We start from the raw sequence: 21,234 nt of genomic DNA on the forward strand, positions 1-21,234 counted from the left end.
CTTTTATCTTGCCATTCAACATTAACTTCAATATCACAATGTATTCAGTGTCTCTTATCTACTTTTCCACTAATCACTCACATCCATGCCATGTCCCCTTCACATGAATCAACTTCTACTGGCAACAATACTCTTATTTCTGAAAGAGATTTGATTGTATGGAATAATCTGGTTACATAGTTTATAAGGCTCCAACATCTGATCTTACTCATTTGTAATGGAAGAGCAGAAATTGAAAACTATCTGCAAAGTATGAAGATAAATTACTAACGTATGAGCTTGTATATACAAAAAAACTAATCTGCGATTTTTGTTTCTTTTAAAATTAGGCTACTGCATCTACCTCTCTCACTGACGATGTTGAAATTAAAGGCACTGTGGTTGTCGGACAACCAGTCTCAGCCTTTGCTCACCTTCCAGACTGACACAGACCCTGAAACGGGAGAAAAGATTTTAACATGCGTTTTACTTCCTCAACTGCCTTCTGAGCCAAATGGTCAAGGTAACACTTTTTCCTTCGTTTTGCTGTTGCACAGATAAGTAATGAAATAAGATTAGACATGAGAGAAAATGCAATGCCAAAAAGGACACAGCAGAAACTCGTAGGCTATTTGAGCACACAGACCGTTAGAGGGGACAAACATATGGCATTGGCTGGAAAGTCGAGAGTAGTGGAGAACATTTGGAGGGGAATGCTGCTGGTCTTTGCTGGAGCAATTCCAAAATGCTTTCACGTCCAGTAGATTTTCCTTCTCGTCTGATTTATTTTGATATCGGTTTCCATTGACCCTTCGCCTCTTGTAGCTCCATTAGTGAATTATGTGCTCCATTAGTGAATTATGTGTATTAATTTAAAATAATATTCAAATAGGGCAGAGTTTATGGTAATATTCCAGGTGGAGTTTTCTCCCGAGTTGTTGATACATCTGGGCTTACATCTCTTTAGCTTTCTGGGCCTAGTCCAATCTTTGCTTTATATCTGCTTGCTCCAGATTGAAAGCCCTCACTTTTATTTTGGAGACCCCAAGCATTTCTTGCAGATCACTCACCATATAGTACAATGTTCTATACTATAAGATGCATTCTTGCCTTTGGATGAGCCATCCTCCTTCAGGATGTAATCTGTGCTTCACTTGGCTACTGTTGTCTGAATCTGACCATCTCGCCAGGTGCTGTTGTGAACAGAAAGATTTTTACGCAAACTGAGTGGGAAATGTTCTCTAAGGGTGAGATTTGCAAATACTCCTACGTACTGTCCCCTTTCCTCCATTTTATATGGGCGTCCCTCGCTAGGCACAGGAACCAAACCTTTTTCACCAGAAAAATAACACTTTCCCTTTAAATGTATACGCACGCGGCCCTGGGAGTATGCGTTCCCCTTACCCCGCCCACCAGTGATACACCTCAGTCCTCTTTTCCGCGTTGACGGGAGAGGACCGCTTTCACCAGCGGTCCTGGGTGAGGCCCGCAGCCTCATAATTCCATGCAATTTCCTTAATCTTTTGCTTTTTTTCAACTTTTTGTTTTGGGAACACTGTCCACCGGTGCCCTAACCTGTCCCCAGCGCTTCTTGGCCCCTGCTCGCTTTAGCAGGTTCCTGCCGTGCAATGGTTCCTTGCCCACATCAGATCCCCACACGTTCTGCTTCTGGTGCCTTGGGGGAAGAGCAGGATGGAAAGGCTGCTCAGCGTGCAACGTTCACACCCCAGTCCCTCAGAAACCGGCTTACACGGTGGAGAGAGTTATTCTGCAGAACTCCACCAGAGAGCATTAAGGAATACGTACTCAGAAAGACCAAGAAGGTAGACCTACTCTTCTCAAAAGCACCCTGCAGGGGGCGATTTCTTCCTGTAGAAGCCTGTTGATGGGAGGAGTCGGAACCTCGCACCAGCAGGACGGACACTGAGGCTCTTGTAGCTACCGGATTAACGGCTAAAGGGTCTAAAGGCCCTACTGGTTCTGCCGCTGAGGAGCTTACTGGTTCTGGTTGTGGGTGCGATTTCTCGCCGTCGCCAAAACCAGTACAAAAGGGACCCTATAAAAACTCAAACAGAAAAGAGTTGAGTAAACATTGCTTTATTAACACACAAGCATTCGCGAATGGGCCACAAGTTCAACCGTCTCGCAAAGCAAGTCGTCAAAGTGCCGCCCTTTGCCCTGCACATCGTGGTCCTTTTATACCCATCTGTTTTACATTGTCATACATTGCTGCACATAGATTATGTCCACCACAAGGCGGTTCCTCCCAGTCATGACTTTGCATCAACGGTCAACAGTTCAACATCTGCTATTGTGGTTTCCTGTTATCTGTTATTCGCTCTCTTTCGTGCCCCTCTGTGTCCTTATCTCTGTTCACGAGGCTGTGCTTACTCATTCCTTCCCCACCCGTAATCTGCAGATAGTTTTAGCAGGCTCAACATGCTTCGACATACAGTGACCAAACACAATTCTTCTGTTAAAAACAAGTTCTTGCCAGGTCAGCAGGTCTTAAATGCCGCTGTATAAAGAGAAGGCCTCTTCTTTTAACAAAAGGGTACATTCTTTTAACACATATGGTGATTAGTACAAACTCCAAGTGTGAGCACAACATTACATATGTATGCGTACCTTCAATCCACCCTTTGCTCACACTTGAGCATCAATTTAGGCATTTCTTTCCTCTTACCTTCTGTGTTTGAGGAGCATACACTTATCCGTTCAGGGACTAAACCAGCATACACGGGTGTAGACATATGGCTCAGTATACAGTATATATCAGTTGCAACCTAGCGATATAGCAATATCCCCTATTTAAAGCACCAGTGTCCTTATTACTCTAATAGTGGTAGGTCTCACTGAAAACCTTCATCCGATCTGTCCCACGTCTCGTAGTGCCTGTCCCAGGAGGGGAACGCCGAAGGCCCTTCAGGCTACAAGCCCGTCGTCTTCAGTAAGGCACAATTCTGCTAAAACCAACAAGAGAGTCCAAATGTTCATCTCCCTAATGATCAAAGTTCAAAACAGTGTCCTTACACGTTGCTTGGCACATACACGTCACGGGATCGGAGACGATGGGCACACCTACTAATGGCGTCTGGCAGTACTGTTGCAACCTGGGGTTGGTTGGTTCCCTTTTCTGGATTCACGTGGTACCAGTGCGATTTGCCATCAACTTTTACCGCAGTTTGTGTTGCGAGGAGCACCTGAAACGGGCCCCTCCATCTGGGTTGCAGTCCGCTGGTGCGATCGAAGGCTTTTATAACAACCCAGTCACCGGGCTGCACGTCGTGACCTTCTCCTATCAGAGGAGATGGAGCTACTGCGTTCACCTGTGCATTAATAGAAATCAGTCTATTAGTTAACCCAATACAGTACTGTTGTAATGCAGGCCATGCTTGCTCAGACAATCTCTTAGGTGATATGGGGGTCCCAATACTTGGTGGGCGCCCCATAACAATTTCGAAAGGAGATAAACCATGTGTACGCTTAGGCATAGTACGCATACTCAATAATGCAATAGGCAATGCATCCGGCCATTTCAGTCCCGTTTCAGCACAAGCCTTTGCCAGTTTGTTCTTCAGTACACCACCTCAAAAGGGCAGGTGGGTAACTTACTGTGGCCCGCCGGGGCCGGTACACCTTTCCCCACATTATATAAAACACATATTTCACATTGTTTTGCCCATTGGCGACAATACATTCCCAATCTTTTGTTGTACCACACAGTACTTAAAACTTCTTCCATAGTTCTTGCGTTAACGTATGTTGGACCATGAGCCACGCTCACTATCACAGGTAAGTATGCGTCAGGTAGTACCCAGGTGTTCGTTTTGGTATGTGCCCATAGCCCATCTACCGTCTCCTCATATTGATCATCCTTGTGCCAAGATAATCTTTCTTCAATGGTTGCATCTGCTTGGATTTCCTTTACGCGCTCCTTCGTCCCTTCCATAGTCACATCCCTCCCCACTATGAGCTGTCGGGCTTCCCACCGAGTGTCCCTTGTGGCAACTAGTTTAGCCATCTGGTCAGCCAAAGAATTTCCCTGCGTGACATAATCCAGTGTTTTTTTATGCGCTGAGCACTTCACTACGGCCACCATTTTGGGCAGCGTAAGGGCTTGCAATAATTCAGCAATCAATCGGGCATGTTTAATAGTATCACCTTGGGAGGTTAAAAACCCACGCTCTCCCCAGAGTTTACCAAAACTGGAAACCACCCCATGAGCGTAGGCTGAATCAGTATAAATTGTCACTTTCATACCGCTGCTTAACACTAATGCTCTCGTTAGCGCAATTAATTCTGCTGCCTGGGCCGATTTTTCACACACTTTCCCACTCTCAATCAACCGTTCCCCTGTAGTTACTGCATACCCTGCTGTTGTCTCCCCATTTGGCAGTTTGAAACAGGAACCATCACAGAATAATATACCCTCAATATCAACCAGCGGGGTGTCTTGCAGGTCTGCTCTACCCTTAGTGTGTTCTTCCATTTGGATCACACAATCATGCCTAATGTCACCAGGTGAGGTGGGCAAAGGAAGCAGTGTCGCTGGATTCAAAGTGTTACACCGTTCAATTTTTACATTACTGGCAAACAGGATCATCTCATACTGTGTGAGTCTAGCTGTAGTCAAATGCTGTGTATGCACTCTATTCAGAAGAACATCTACCGTATGTGGAACCTTTACTGTTACTTCACTCCCTAGGATGATACCTGCACTTTGTTTTAGGGCTGTCGCTGCTGCAGCTACTGCTCTCATGCATGGGGGTAGGCCTCGAGTTACTGAGTCCAGAGTGCTAGAAAAATATGCACATGGTCTCTGTTTACCCCCTTGTTCCTGTGTCAAGACTGACACAGCGCAACCTTCCTGTTCATCAACAAAAAGGCAAAATCTCTTAGTATAATCAGGTGTGCCTGTTTCCAGCTCCCGTGTCTACCAGACATCTCAAGTTTCGGTGGGGGCCGATCCTAATAGAGGCATAAGGCCCCCTTTGGTCTATAGGAACCTGCACCACTCCCGCTATCTCATTCCGGCATCCTCAGGACATATCGCTTGTGTTATCCTGAAAATCATTGATATAGTATACCCCTTCTCCACATTCTTCACCCTGGCATACACCTTGTACTTGTGTCGTTTGTTGTGGCTGATACAGTAGATTGGGGGGAGGCGGGGCCGGCCAGGGAACATCCCCTCTTGCTTGTCCGTCAAAGGCATTGGGTTGAGGGGGTTTAAACATTCTATTGTCTTGGTTGCCGTACCCACCAGTCCTATTTCCTGGGGCAAATGTTGTCTGTGAAGGGGGCCGTACGCCCCTTCCTCTCCCACCACTCTGGGGACACTGGGATTTCCAGTGTCCGGGTCTCTTGCAGAAGGCACATACATCTTGGGGTAGCCCATCCCTCCTCCCATATAGCGCACCTCCTTGCACTGTACCTCTTCCTGTCCCTTGGCCCCCTATCATGTTGCTACTATAGCCCTGTGACGGGCCGTTATAATTGTAGTTATACCTGCCTTGGGCCCTTGATGCAACTGTTGCATCAACACTTTGGTTTTTAGATCCTTCTCTTGTCGTGCCTTTTGTTGTCCCTTCACTCTTTCCCCTCTTTCGTAATACCTAGCCATTTCGAGGAGATCCCGGGGGTTCCTAGTCATCCATGTACTTTCTGCCCTCCTAATGTTCTCCTGAATTGGCCCGTGGAGCCCCTCTACAAAGTTTGTGGCAAAGTACCGTTGGCCCGTTTCAGACCCTATCTCTAGCCCACTGTGCGCTTTGAATGCTGCTTCATAACGCAGAAAGTACTGTGCTACTTCCTCACTTGCACCCTGTATCACAGCGGACAGTTTCTCCACATTCACATCAAATGGGGGTAACACCTTTTCTAGAGCCCTCAGGACTGCCATGCCATGCCCCCTTAGGGGTTCAGGATATTCCTCATGCAGTTTTCTATTTTTGCTCGCATCCATTACATCTTTCCATTTTATTGTTTCATTGTCTTTGGCACGAAAGGGGGTCCATATTTCTTCTGGGACAATGGCTAACAATATGTTATCTACATCCTCTACGGTAAATAACCCTGGTCTGAATAACTTTCCTACTTCTTTGTAGAATCCTGCCGGGTCTATACGGGGGTCGGGGATGGACTTGGTGATATGCATTAATTCAATTCGGGATAAAGGGACATACACATAGGTGCGCATCATGTTACCAGTGGCTGCCTCTATGGTGGGTTGGCACTCTCTCATTAGCATTAATAGTAACTTTTCCATGTCTGTTTGTTCACTTACAAGGGCCTGCGCTGGTGGCGAAACAGAGGATTGATGACTAAGAGCTTTCTCTTTTATTTTTTTTATAATCTTTTAATAGTTTCTCCACCTTAGCCATCCTCCATTCTTCCGCCCCTGAATCATCCACTCTTATATTAGATAGCAGTTTCTTATCCAATTCCGTCCTAATCCTATTCCACTGGGACACATATCTAGGCTCCTTTTCCTCTTCTATATCATCCACCCTAATAAGAAGATATTTAATTATGTTTACTTGTATAGGCCAGCCAAGGCCCTCCATCAGACTCACCAGGGTGGACATGGACTGCGAGTGTATGGATGCTATCATACGATTAGCTACGTTTTGGCCCGCCTGGTCTGCATCTTTGAGTTTAGCCTCTCTTTCCCTCACCTCTCTTTCCCATGCCCTCTTTTCCTTCTCCCATTCAACACCGCCCCTTATGACTTCTGCTATTATGTCGGACATACATCCCCATAACTGAACACTGGACGCAGTCACTGGTAGTAACGCGACAGCGTCTTGATATGCTGAGGGCAGATCCGCAGTACTCTGTCCTCTCAATTTACAGTTACCCTCATGAAAGGTATATAAAGTTTAGTGGCCACTGTCCTAAATTCCAAAGGTGTCAAACGCCCCAATTGGTCCCGTATGCTGTCATTGAGGGGTGTGCCATACAGCCCGGTCATAAGGATTTGCAAGTCTCCATCTCTATCCTTTTCTACAGTAGTCGTTCTCCTATGGTCTATCAACCTATCTGGGTCTCCATACTTCATTGGGAATTCCACCCTTTCACCCTCACTGTCTGCCGGTGGAGCTGTAGCTCCTGGAAACAATAATTCAGTCGTTGTTTGTTCTGCTTCTAGCCCTATCACATCTTCATATCGAGGCACCGGCACGGCAGGATACATACCCCCACTGTTCTTAATCATCATATGTCTATCCAACTGATCTAGCCTCTCACCCTTCTCTTTTATCTCTAGATCATGTAATTTTTGATTTACCGTTCTCTTCTGCTCCTTTGCTTTTTGTTTATTCTGAGCATTGCGCCTGCGCATTGCTTCTACCCTCCATAGTCGTATAGCCTCAAACTGTGCGGGTCTGACCCGTCTTTTTACTAATTCTATTTCTACTTTGGATATGCGGTCCACATCAAAGGACCCGGTGTCTGGCCATTTATGCTCAATCAAATCTTTTGTGTATTCGGACCATTCTTTTAAGAACAATGTTGAATTCAATCCATGTTTAATCAACATATCAAATGCAGGGGTTCCTTCAAGAGGGGCATAGTGTCTCTTGCCTATACCACTCTTGCTGGAAGCCGCTTGACCCATTTTGTTGGTATACCACAATTGCCTAAAAACACTCACCTTTCCCAAATGTGCATTAATAGGCTAACATTAACAGTACATCCTCCTGACATATATCACCATACCAATATCAATACATCACCATTTCATCATTATTATTCCATAGACGGACATACCACTGTCCTCTTCATAAACCCTAAAGAGTTATTTCCTTATTCCATCATGCATCCGTCCATACCACTTATCTTAAGGGTCCCGCCAGAGTGTTCCGGACCCGAAGGGCGACAGCCTGCTGTTCCACCGCCAACGGAGCCGGAAAAACAAGGATGACGCGTTGGTTGCAATCAAAGGTGCGGATTCAGTTGTTGGGGCCCCGTGATCAATTCCTTCTCCGGTTCCGCCGCGGCGTTCCTCACCCAGTGACGGACTGTCGCTCCTTCGCGTCCCACTTCTGACACCAAAATTGTGGGTGCGATTTCTCGCCGTCGCCAAAACCAGTACAAAAGGGACCCTATAAAAACTCAAACAGAAAAGAGTTGAGTAAACATTGCTTTATTAACACACAAGCATTCGCGAATGGGCCACAAGTTCAACCGTCTCGCAAAGCAAGTCGTCAAAGTGCCGCCCTTTGCCCTGCACATCGTGGTCCTTTTATACCCATCTGTTTTACATTGTCATACATTGCTGCACATAGATTATGTCCACCACAAGGCGGTTCCTCCCAGTCATGACTTTGCATCAACGGTCAACAGTTCAACATCTGCTATTGTGGTTTCCTGTTATCTGTTATTCGCTCTCTTTCGTGCCCCTCTGTGTCCTTATCTCTGTTCACGAGGCTGTGCTTACTCATTCCTTCCCCACCCGTAATCTGCAGATAGTTTTAGCAGGCTCAACATGCTTCGACATACAGTGACCAAACACAATTCTTCTGTTAAAAACAAGTTCTTGCCAGGTCAGCAGGTCTTAAATGCCGCTGTATAAAGAGAAGGCCTCTTCTTTTAACAAAAGGGTACATTCTTTTAACACATATGGTGATTAGTACAAACTCCAAGTGTGAGCACAACATTACATATGTATGCGTACCTTCATGGTACTGGGACACATCCAGAGGGGCTTGGCTCTGTTACCGGGCGCACGCCTGAGGGGGCGCCTGCACGCAGTGCAGACAGCACAACCAGCCCCATGGCGAGGGCCAACAGCCTACCAGCCCCAAGCCCCATGTGCAGGGTGGGCCAGAGCTGATGTGTTCAGGCATGCAGGCCGAGCCCAGACCCGCGTCATCTACGGTACCATGTGCGGAAGGCACGGACAAGATGGCAGCACATGCAGACAAGATGGTGGCCAGGCTGGATCCCCAAAGGCAGGAAACAATCTGACCAGGGCAGAAGGCCATCAACGGGGCGAAACGCAAAGGCGCAAGCCTATGGCCAGGGTGGATTTTACGACTCCGGTCACATGGACCACTTCATACCAGACCCTAACAGGGGAAGCACAGTACCACAAAGGTATGTGCTCGCAAGGTGGAGGGCAGACAACAGGCCTTTACTCTGCCGCAGCCGGCGCCGAAGTAGGAACGCTTCCAGCCCACATGTTACAATTGTTTCTTTCAACGTTTTTGACCCTGATGTGGTCTCCGCAGATGGGTAAACATTCTTAAAGGCATCATTCAGGAGATGCTGCCACCCGCACTGCCACCTCAGCTGGTGCCGGCACAGCCTGTGCCTCCACCCCCACCTTGCTGGTAGTTCCAGTCACTGCGCCTACACCTACACCTCCAGTTCCAGTGCCTGGGCCAACTCCAGTGGCAGACCGAACGCCTGCGGTCCCAGGGGTCTCTTCTACCGCGGGTGACCAGCAAGATACTGATGAGGAGCAGGACACGCCTTCTTCGAGGACATTTCATGATCGAATTGTTGGCCTTGCTGAATACATGGGCATCCCTCAGCCCCAGAAAGAGCTGCCAGAGTCCGGGGTACTGGCAGAAGTACTCGCCATCAGGGCAGAATCCGGATCTGGCATCCTGTTGCAGAAGGACGTGGAGGCTCTGGCGAACAAGGGTTGGCTCAATCCCCACTCCACTTGGTCAATAAATAAAAGGCTGGATCCAAAATTCAGGCAGGTGGAGGGCGACACTGCTCTTGTCAGTTTCCCCCAGCCACTGTTGTCAGTCATTGCGGCAGTGTGTATGGATGCCAAGCCTCAGACCTCTACCACGAGCACATCAACTTCCGCACTGGGAAGCTCGCAGACGGCCAAATCCCTGGCCATTTTCAACCAAGCAGCCAGCCAAAACCTTCACACAGTGCCACTCTTGCTCAAACTGAGGACGGTCCTTTGGCGGTTTCAGGGGTTTCCGGGACCACTGAGCAAGGCCACAGACAAGTCGCCCAGCCAACATAGGCAAACCACCCAAAGTCTTCCCACAAGGGCTTTTTTCAGTCCCCCTCCCAGTCATCTGCCTCCGACCCAAAGAAGCAATGGCGCCTCGTTTCAGATCCACAGCACCCTAGTCGGGGGGCAGGTTGCCCCTGCACAGTCTAGCTTGGCTCTCGAGTTTTACAGAATCATGGGTGATTTTGGTAGCCTCCTTGGGCTTCTGGATCCCCTACCATCCCCCCACCCCCTCCAACCCCTAACAGCTCGGTACTCCTTCACTCTTAGCAGAGATGCAATCCCTTGTGGAGAGTGTGGTGGAGGAGGAGGTTCCTCTCCCTCAGCAGGGGCAGGGCTTTTACTCCTGCATCTTTGCCATTCACAAAAAGAATCAGGTGGACCTGCGAGTGGTCCTAGATTTGTCCTTCCTGAATCTGTACCTACCTTTGCAGAGTTCAAAGTTGTGACGCCAGCTCTTAAAGCAGAGGCGCTGTGTGGGGGGTGGGGGCGAAGGAGGACAGGGCGTGCTCCCTGGATCTGAAGGGTGCATATTTACACGTCCCATGGTGCAGCCTCATCGGTCCTTCCTCAGTTTCCGGGGTTATGGATTTGCACTTTCAATTCAAGTTGTTGCCATTCAGCCTGAACTCCGTGCAGAGGGTCTTCACAAGACTGATGGTGGTGGCCCTGCTCAGCTTGGAGGGCCTCCATATATACCCTTACCTCTACGACTGGTTTGTCAGAGGGGGGGGGGGTCTCCTATGCAGGCTGGCCCTCAGCATCTGGGAGTGGGCGATTTGTGCGGGACATCTGGATCTCAGTGGTGCATCTTCTGGGAGAATCGAACCGGGAGGCAGACGCTCAGTTGGTTGTGCTCCGGCGACTGAGTGGCAACTGAACAAGTAAGTCCTTTTAGACATTTTCAGCAGGTGGGGTCACCCAGTCACAGACCTGTTTGTGACAGAGAGCAACCGGACTGGGTGTTCTGGAGGGGAGGGCACAGTCCCTTCGGGGACACGCTTCAGATTCCCTGGGACGGGATGTGGGCGTTTGCATTTCCTCCTACCCCTCTCATCCACAACGTTGTTTGCAAGATCAGGCAGATCCAGTGTCTGCTTCTCATTCTCATAGCGCCTCAGTGGCCGGCCAGGCCATGGTTCTAAGACCTTTCGACAGTTGTCCATCCAACCAGAAATTCCTCTCTAGCTGGGGGAAGGGCCTGCTACTGCGCAGCAGGGGGGGGGGGGGCTTCACCCCTGCCCGGAGAGGCTAGCCCTATCAGACTGGTACCCGATCAGGTGACTCTGCAACATCTCCGGCTGTCTCAGGGCAACCTGGAAATTGTCCAGGGATCAGGGAGTCAGGCTACTCGAAAGCAGTACAAAAGCAAAAGGACCAGGTTCTGCTTCTGGTACAAGGAAAAAGGAGTGGACCAGCTATCTTGCACACTGGACCAGGTGTTCTCTTTCTCAGCGTATCTAGCCAGGTCTAGGCGGACACCTACCGGACCTATCCAGCAGCCATTGGCGCATACAGGAACTCGGACAAGTTTACCTTCTCTCTGGCCAACCCAGTAGTGAAGTGGCATCTAGTGGGGTTAACCAGGCTGTACCCGCCTGTCAGACGCCCTCATCCAGTCTGGGATCTCAATGTTGTTCTTGGCACCCTTGCACACAAACCATTCGAGACCATGGCCACTGTGGACATCAAATTGGCCACACTCAAGACAGCGCTACTAGTGGGGATTACTTCAGCTTCCAGAGTTAGCAAGATTCAGTCTCTGCTGGCTTCCGGACCCTACACTGTTTCATCGGGACATTTCGTGCTCCACACCCCCCCCCGTTCCTAACAAAGGTGGTATCCTCCTTCCACATTAACGAAGAAATTGTGCTCCCCACTTTCTCTCCAAACCCCAAGGAAGACGCCAAGGAGGCTTTTCACTGTTAGCACGTCAGAAGAACACTGACATTCTGTCTTGACAAAAGCAAGGACTTTTGCAAGACAGACGCCTTATTTGTCGAATTTTGCAGGTCAAGGCCTGGACAGCAAGCATCCAAAGCTTCAATAGCTAGATGGATGACTGCAGCCATCCAGGAGGCATACAAGGCTCAGCACAATGAATCACCAAGGGGCATGCACGGTCACACCATCAGGGCCAAGGCAGCAACTGTTGTTTTTTAGCGTCGCGTACCGTGGCAAATGATTAGCAGGGCGGCGACATGGGCCACTCCATCGGCATTCTGCAAGAACTACTGTCTGCATACCAGTGCCTGGGCTGATGCAGCATTTGGCTAAGCTGTCCTTCATAATCAGTTTGCCTAGAGGGTCAAGCTCTCCTCCAAGGGCTGTTATATCAGTTGTAGTCGCCCATACAGAATGGAGGAAAGGGGACGGGACGTAGAAGTAATTGTTACTCACCGGAGTGACTAATGTACTCCTAGACCATAGTGCCCTTTCCGCCATACGTCCCACCCACCTTCCCCCTAAAATAGAGCAGCAAGTTTGAGCAGTTTAATACAGCCGGCACGTCAAAGGGAACTGATGTGTGGTGCCGGTGGGCGGGGATAGGGGAGCACATGCTCTCAGAGCTGCACCCCCGCGCGCCTATAAATTTGAACGGAAAGCATTGTTTTTCTGGTAAGAAAGGTTCAGTTCCCGTACCTAGCTAGGGCAATTAGTCATACTTCATCTTTCTGTGCAGACTAGCCAAGTTTTACATATTAGGCTTTTGAAGGTGCACATGCATCTCTCTTGGGCTTTTGTCTCTTTGATTAATCGTTGTCCGTCTTGGGCTTGGAGAATCTTTCAGATAGAATGTGTGTGGTTTTCCTGGGATTTGTGAGTCCTGGTCAGCAGGAATAAAGTTCTGATATTCCTGCTGACTTTTTTCCTGCTTAACAGAAATAGTTCTCCTTGTGAACGAGAAGGAGGAGTATTAACTCTTTTCTTTTGTGATTTGATAATTGACCTGGTATAGCTGGCTATTACTTGTTTGCTTTAGCCCTTGAAAAATCTCTCCCCTTCTTATCGTTGGGCAAGGTTACTAGTTAACTTTGAGGCTGAGGATGCCAATGGAAATTTCAAAGGTGGACCTTGCAGTTTCCCTAGGTTTCCTGGTCATTTGTTTGTCCTTAGGTAAATGTAGTTGGTCTTCCGTGTATCGCTTATCTGCCCTTTGGTGTATGGCTGATAAGAACCCAAAAACATTTCCAGCAGCTGCTCAAGATTTTTGGCCTCTGAATGTTTTTTCTTTTTTTTTGTTGGGTCCATTGGAAACTTGTCTTGCTGCCCCCATTATTTATCTTCACAATTTTGTTTGATAGGAGCACTTCATTTTTTAGTTGTAACGTATTGCTCATTCTCTGCACTGGTTTTCAACCGATGTGCCACAGTCTACTTTCTGAATTGCTTTCTGGTCACGTTTTGGAGATGCACCAAGTTCTTCCAATGTTTTCTTTGTGTTATGTGCACCCCTAGTGGAGGTCCTATGAATGCCCATCTTTCTTCTTAGTAGGTGGTTGCTGAGTTGATTTTTGCATTCGTAATTTGAGGTATGTACATCAGCATCCCTGGCCCGAATGCCTTGACAGGGGTGGCAAATCCTTTATTTGTGGTTTCTGTATGGGTTGCTTTGTGTTTAAGGGATACTTTACTGGTGTTGCTATCGAGTCATTTGCAAGTACAGGAAAGTTTGGAATCAAAAGAGATTCATTAACATTTTCTAGAATTTAACGAGTCTCAATTGTGGAACCAATATAATGACTTTAGGATTGGACCTACTTATTTGTATGCAGTTCATGTTGTCGAAAGCTTTGGTGTTTGAAGTTCATTAATTGATAAGGCCAACAGGAAACCATCATTAACATAGAGTAAAATGTGTTGTAATGGATTGTGTCATCCCAAGGATTCTTCATTTTTAGCATATTTCTCCTTGTTTAGATGATTTCGGAAACTTTCAACAGCAGGGGCGCTATGTGGTATTGACATAGAGGTCCCTCCATCCTCTTCATCTTTGAGACCGGACATGTCTGTGTCGGTTTATGTAGTTCGTGCTGCACCACTAACCTCAGTTTCTTTCAGTACGCTTCTCTGAACTATTCTTCAGACGTCAGTTTTATCTGATGTACTCTATAAAAATCGACTTTCTAGCTAGAATGTCAGTGCCAAAACCATCCGGCTTTAAAGTATGCTAGGATTGCAATGCCAAAATGCTGCTGATGGAACCTCACAAGATATGCCTCTGGGGCATTAGTAAGGGCCACAATGTAGCTGACTGTGACTCGTGCCAATTGGGGACACCAAGGGCATTGAAAGAGAGATAATTGAAGTTAGCTCTCAGGTGCTCGGCATCCATGTTGCTCAGCACCATCCCATCGAAATGAAAATAGTCCAAGGGTAGAGGCTCTGAGTCGACCAAAATGTCCCTGCAGAGACTTGAACACAAATATGTCACATGGAAGTGTGACTCTGACCATTCCTCTTTGTCTTCCTCAAAAAAGAGGAGGCGGCACAGACATTCATAAACTGACACCTCTGCTGACAAACCAGCATGTTTTCCATAAAAAATCTTTCCCTGCAGAAAAATGGGAGGAGTTCTGTCTCAAACTGATGGAAACCTTTGACAAAGCAGCCTCCCTGGTCTCCACCTGGGAGCCAAAGAAGGATAAAGGTGGCAGGGTATCAGAGAAATACTCACCCGCGCACCAAAGAGCACAGGCATGAAGTCGAACGGCTTCAGCATCATTGAACACTGCAATGCCTTTGTTTTTCGATGTACGATCAACTTCTTCAGAGGGCCCATCAACGTTGATCCCTGATCCGACCTGGGCTACGAGAAGCGTCCCAAGTCGAGAAATCATCTTTGATGAGGAGGGAGACCAAATACCCTTTGGCTTTGAGGCATTCAGATCCTCGAGCACTTGGTAATAAATTGTTTCAGAGGAAGACCGGAGAGCAGAGCCTCTGACATAAAAGATAACGCAAACTCGGCACCTCCGCAGAGGTTGATTTAGCACAGCCTCAATTTTACATACATCTCAGTGCTTCCTACAGGAAGATCAATGCTAAGGTGTTGGAAGTCCTTGGGTGGATCCCCTGTAAAAAACATAGAGTATGATTTAACAGACATTTTGGACAAAGGCCTTCCTTCTAGTTCATGGCAAATTTAAGGACCCACTTTTATCGGTTTGGAAGGAACTCTGATCAGTGCCAGCCATACATAAGGACTTGGTAAGGAAATGTACACCTACATCCACAGACCAGACTTCTTATCAAATCAACCCAACCCTTAGAACCTTGTGGCGCAAGCCAGCATGTCTGGAATGAAAAAAAGTACTTACCAATCCCTGCCTCCGGAAAGGGATGCCAGAAGGTAGGATGTCCTTTCCCAAAAAGGTTTTTCCTAGGGCAGCATGCCCTTTTAAAGGCTATTAATGCAGCATTCACCTTAGCCAAGTATACCCTGACTTTATGGGCAGTGATTTCAAAGGGGACAGAACACATCCCAGAAGGGAAAATGACAGTTTAAAAAATATCCTAACTGATGGGAAGGAGGCAATGTATCAGGCATGTGGGAACAAGCTCAGTGTCGCAAACATGTCAAGCTTCCCACCAGATGTTCAGGCATGAATTCTAGACGTGCCCTTTGACGTCGGAAATCTTTTTGGTCATAAGGCGGATGATAGCCTAGAGAAACTTCGGGCATCAAAACCTGCAATGAAATCCTTGGGGGCAACCATGTGCATCTAAGAGCTGAAAGGGCAGGCCCTTCTGCTTTTTCAGCTCCTTTTGCTAGAAAGGCAAAGGGCAACCCTGTGGAAGACTGGGAAAAATTACATTTGTGATGGGTCATGCCACAAGGGCACTACCTCCGTTTTCTCCCAAGGCCCTCCACATTACCCCCCCACCTACTCATTATTTTCAGGATCCAGATGCCCGTCAACAGCAAGAGATTGTTTCCCTGCTGGCGAAAGGTGCATTAGAAATGGTGCCTCAAGCGCAAATGAGCCAGGGATGGTACTCCCTTTACTTCCTGGTACCAGAAAGGGCAGGTGCTGGACTAGAGGCTTTTCAACAAATTCTTCAGGAAGAACAAATTTGAGATCGTAAGACGCTTGCAGATCCATCAGCCCCTAGAGTTCCTGGATTGGTTGGGGTCATTTGACTTCCAGGATGCTTACTTTCACATGCCTATAAATCACAAGCGCAGGAAGTACCTGAGGTTCATAGTTGGCAGTTCTCAGTACAAGTTTTGGGTTCTGCCTTTTGGGCTCACCACCACCACCACAAATTATCAGTGGTTGTGAAGGAGAGGGGATTCACATCTTCCCTTATTTGGACGATTGGCTGATCAGAGCCCACTCTGGAGCAAGCACAAACACCACAACTACACCTGCCACATCTTACACAAACTGGGTTTCTCCCTCAAATTCAAGAAGCCCCAAGTTATATCCTCCCAAGCTCTCCCAGTCATAGGAGTGATCCTGGACTACTTCTCGAGGAAGACTTTTCAGCTGGAGGTAGTAGCTTTGTGCATTCAGCAGATATCACGTATTTCCAGAACTCCCACACATTGCTGCCACTGGATTTAGCATGGTTGCTTGGTCTCATGGCAGCCTGCATTTTCCCGGTGACAGTGAGGTCACTTTAGTGGGACCTCAAATCTCAGTGGTCAGTTCTCGGGCAGTACGACAACCTCTGTGTCCAGATCAGGGCCACACAGGATCTACTTTGCTGGGCCTGCATAGAGAACTTGATGGCGGGAAAACCTTTTTCTCAACCATGATGGGAGGCAATTATTTCATTTTATTTCGTCAATTGTATAGCACCGTACACAATTGGTATGGTCCCAACACACTGTAGGTCGAGAGCCCTTGGAGGGTCCTAAGTATCAGAAAAGTGCTATTATGCAAGTGTGCCTAATGACCATTAAAGTTATGAGGGCTTGACTGAATCGCCTTCTACTTGCCACCCGTATCTAATTGGCATGTGTATTAGTGGAGGGATGTACACTGCGGAAATAAGCTGGAAGGTGCGTGTAAGAGGATAGTCATTTGTGTAGCTACAGTTAACATTTTTGTCATGAAAGGTAGTTAAATTCTTATGACAGAAGTGATATACAAAGTGTAATTCGAGTTGTATGTGAAAGCATATGCGTGCTGGAGTGTGGACAACACCTGCATTCCCTGTAGTGGAACACATTCTTCAATTCCCTCGAAACCATAGTATAGTCGCCTTCCTAGACGTGACCAAGTGCTGCACCCTGGTCAACTGCCCAACCCTTCCAAGGGCTATACAATGGCGATCACAGGAGCTCCTCTGGTGCAAAGGCACAATCTGTGCAATACAAGGCTTCCCTCACAAAATCCTTTGCGAGCAACACTCAGATCGTCATCCTGAATTATTCCAAGTGCGTCACAAAGGCTAACGGCACAAGTCTTCGAAGTGTACCATGTTGGCTGCCCTTACGGATATTCACAGAGCAAAACCTTGGCTACACTTATAAATTGTTTAAGAGCACAAGTAATGGCCACCTTTCTAATGATGTGGTTCAACACGTTGGCCACCCTCACAAATGCCTCTAGTGCAATACATAGCGCCCCCAAAATACATCTAAAGGCAATGCATTTCACGTCCCAGAATCCATATAAGTGCAACAAATTTCCTGCATGCCCCAAAATACCTCATGTGCAAAACATCTGCTTTCCAACATTCATCTATCAGTCCATCTAAGGAGTGCAGCAGGTAATCTACACAATGTTCTGATTTGAAGGTAGCAATGAAGAAGTGGCAGAGTTTTAATTGAGCACAGTAATGGCTCAGTTCACCGCCCGTACCACCATAACTTAGTTGTTGCTTCAGGGTGCGATGTCAGGCGTCTATGGTTGAACAGTGGAAAACGGGGATGGGAGCTGCCCAGGGCTTCTGAAATGCAGGTGTTCCGGTCACGTGAGGGGACGCGGACCAATGAGAAGCAAATGGGCGGTAGGAGGTAGTGGGGTGGGAGGGACAGGGAATGGATGAAGGTGGATAGCAGAGGGCAGAGGGAAAGCACTCTGAGGATACTGCCAGGACAAAAGCACAGGGAGACTGGACTGCCTTAGCCAATTGCCACAGGGTGGATGGGGTGGGGTGGGGTGGGGGGGCAGGAAGATAGCCAGAAACAAAGGACTACTACAATACTACACAAAGCCAGGAAACCCTACTTGCAGATCAGCTCAAAAAATGGATTGCAGAACAAACACCCCTCTAGAAACGACCAACCAGGCCAAAAAAACAGATTGGACTCTCAAAAATCCTCTCTCCTTAATTATGTTTACAGATGCCTCCTGGAAGGGTGTGGGCGCACACTCGAACCAGCTGACAGTGAGCAAGTCTTCCCTGACAGAGACCAAACTTCATAGACCTATTGAAGCTGAGAGCTGACTGCAGAGCAGCAGAATGGAAGTGGCAGACCTCAGGCTCACCCTTTGACAAACTGGCCTGTCGACTTCTCCAAAGGCAATACCAACTCTCCATTCGGTCAAAGCAAACAGCTTGCATCCAGGTTTGCGTTTTTGGTGCATCCTACAACTTGCCGGAAATCAACATCTGTAAGGAACTAGCCAACTCATCCGCAGTATCCATCTCGCCTCTTACCTCTCAGGCCATCTGCATGCACGGGCCACACACTTCACTGCAAAAACTCAGGACATCCTGAGCACTCTTCCTTTTCCATCTGCCCTCCTCCCATCCCCCAGCCACCTATGGCCTCCCATCCTCCCTCTGCCTCTCTCCTCCTTCTCATCGATCACATCCGATGAGGTCACCAGAGCTGTCTCCCCCTGATCTTCCAGGACATTTAAGGACAATATCGGCTCTTTCCCTTGCACCTGCTGATTTCTGCAATCACTCTCTTGCTACTGGTTCTTTCACGGCTTCCATCAAGCACTCTTGTGTGCCCACTTTTGAAAAATCATTCTGCCGACCCCCGCATATCTGGCTAACTGCAGCCCCATCTCTATCACCCCGTCCTTTGGGAAACTCTTGGAGAAGCTGGTCTTCCCCCAGCTGACCCAGCATACTAAGCTTGTTGGTGGCCTATACAACCATCAATCTGGATTCCAAGCATTTAGAGGCACAGAAACTGCTCTCCGGAACACCCACGAAGAACTGATTGCATATCTTGACTCTAACTCTCCAGCTGTTCTCATTCTACTTGAGCTCTCCTCTGCATTTCATACGGTCAACCACTCCATCCTCATAAAAGGGCTCCATGATTCCCTTGGTATCTCTGAATGGGCACCGGACTGGCTGTCCTCCTTCCTCACTACCTGTCCCACCAATGTTATCCTTGAATCTTCCCCTCTCCCACCTCTATCGATGCCTCCGGGCTGATGCGCTCTCTATAAATGTTATCAAATAAATATATTTCTGAGGCTTGTGGAATCTGCTTAGATCACATGCTGTGCATAGGCCGACATCTAGTGGAAGCTGCGGAGTATTACAGTTTGTTTTTCGAAACTCGAAAATTTGGCGTCGACACAGGGCGTGCCAGTAATACTATCCCTAGTGTGACGTCCACTGTACCCATGATCCCTCACACATCTAGGACCCTCAGATTGTTTTTTTCCGCCATGCTGGTTGGAAGCACTGAGCGGAGTTCTCTGACTTAGTCAGATTTTACTAATAATGTTATATATTTCCCCGTTTATTCCACCTCCACGTCGAGTCTCCGAACATCGACGCTGGATCGGAGAAAATTCAACCGTCGGACTACAGCAACGTATTTGGGCCTCGGAAGGCCTCTGGACTCGGCCCTCCAAGTAGGGAGAGTGGGGGGTGGCACATATCCGACACTCTGTTTAATATAGGTACATTACTTATATTCCTTCACTCCCAGCCCGCTGCCATAGGGTGCGTATGGAGGGTACCCCCTTTCAATTTTGCCACAAGTGCAACTGCAAGTATCCTTGGGTCCACACACGCCACATGTAACCTCTGCTTGCCGGGGGACCACCCCAAGGCGAATTGCAGAGCGTGCAGTTGGTTTAAACCAAAGACCCTTAAGGACCGTTCGACAAAGCGTTGGGCCCACCACGCCAGGCGACAAGAGGCATGTCCGCGGAGGGTGCCTTCAGCGATGGCAGCGACGCCGTACTTTCGGACGGCGAGGGCAATGTGGCGTCGATGACAGCCAAGCGCAAGTCCCCGACCTCGGAAGATTGTCCGGCAGGGCAGCTATGGGGAAGACCCCGGGCGACACGAGCGCTACCCACACCACTTCCAGCAAACAGAAGTCCAACCGAGACTCGACGCGCACGTCGAGTTCTGGGCAAGAGGCACGTAGAGAACGGTCCACCGAGTCGGTGTCCTCTGGGCGTTCGCGTTCGAGATCGCCTCATGACACAAAGCAACACTCCACTGTTGCTAAAAGTGCCTCGCTCCCCTTAGTGACTGAGGTTCGGTCGTCTGAGGACGACGCCGACCTCTACCCCCAAGCTGCACTCCAGGAGTAGGCGTCTGCAGACAGCGGCAAGGCTGCTACCGAATCCCTTACACTCTCCAGAGACAGGGACTCTACCCCTGAATTTCGACGCCAGGCATCGAAAAGCTCTGATAGGGCCCAAAAGTCGGGGAAGCACTCTTCCACCCACGGGGAGGCGGGAAAACAGCGAAGTAAGCAGTCCCAGCCTACTTCCTCTCCTAAACATTCTACTCCACCTAAACAGACAGACAAGTCTCGGACCCCTGTCCTTAAGGCCCCTGTTCAGGCCAGTAGGTTTAGCCAGGACAAATCTCGATCTGTTGTCCCTAAGACCCCTGTTCAAACCAGTATGTCTAGTCAGGATAAAACGGAGAAAGCACTCCAGGAAAGAGTTATTCCCAGTTCAAAGGAATGGTCCAGTGAGGACATAGACAGAGTAATGTCAAGGATGTCATCATTGGCAGATTTCTATGCCAAGAACCCGGAACACTTTCTCTCTTATACACCAGAAGGGTCAACTCCCTCAGGCTCAAAGGATCCAATACCCCCAAGTAGGAAGTTCCGGGGTGAAGCACCAACTCTAGCTTCAAACCCCTTCTATATACAGCCCTGTTCTCAATACCAGGAAGATCCATCCTTTGTTGAGGATCCAGACGTGGGCATGTTCGAAGAACAAACTGGGAAGGCTATTATGGGGATGATGAGGACCAAGAGGAGGAGGAGGAGGAAGAGGACGACCCAGATACATACAGGGTAGATTCCCCAGTAGAGAAAGAGCCCGCGGTTACCGACTCCCCGGTTGACAACCAACCTCTCCTGA

At 48.3% G+C, this 21,234-nt stretch overlaps 1 protein-coding gene across 1 annotated transcript in view; it reads left to right on the forward strand.

The window, feature by feature from the left end:
* LRRC1 (leucine rich repeat containing 1) overlaps window positions 1-21,234 on the forward strand; it is a 694,627-nt gene that overhangs the window by 599,921 nt on the left and 73,472 nt on the right. The window contains exon 12 of the mRNA XM_069606135.1: window positions 330-502. Within this exon, the coding sequence (XP_069462236.1) occupies window positions 330-502 (173 nt within the window). The remainder of the gene's footprint in view (window positions 1-329; window positions 503-21,234) is intronic.

This window comes from Ambystoma mexicanum, chromosome 4p, assembly GCF_040938575.1.
Source record: "Ambystoma mexicanum isolate Mex_15411 chromosome 4p, UKY_AmexF1_1, whole genome shotgun sequence".
In the NCBI taxonomy this organism is placed as follows: Eukaryota; Metazoa; Chordata; class Amphibia; order Caudata; family Ambystomatidae; genus Ambystoma; species Ambystoma mexicanum.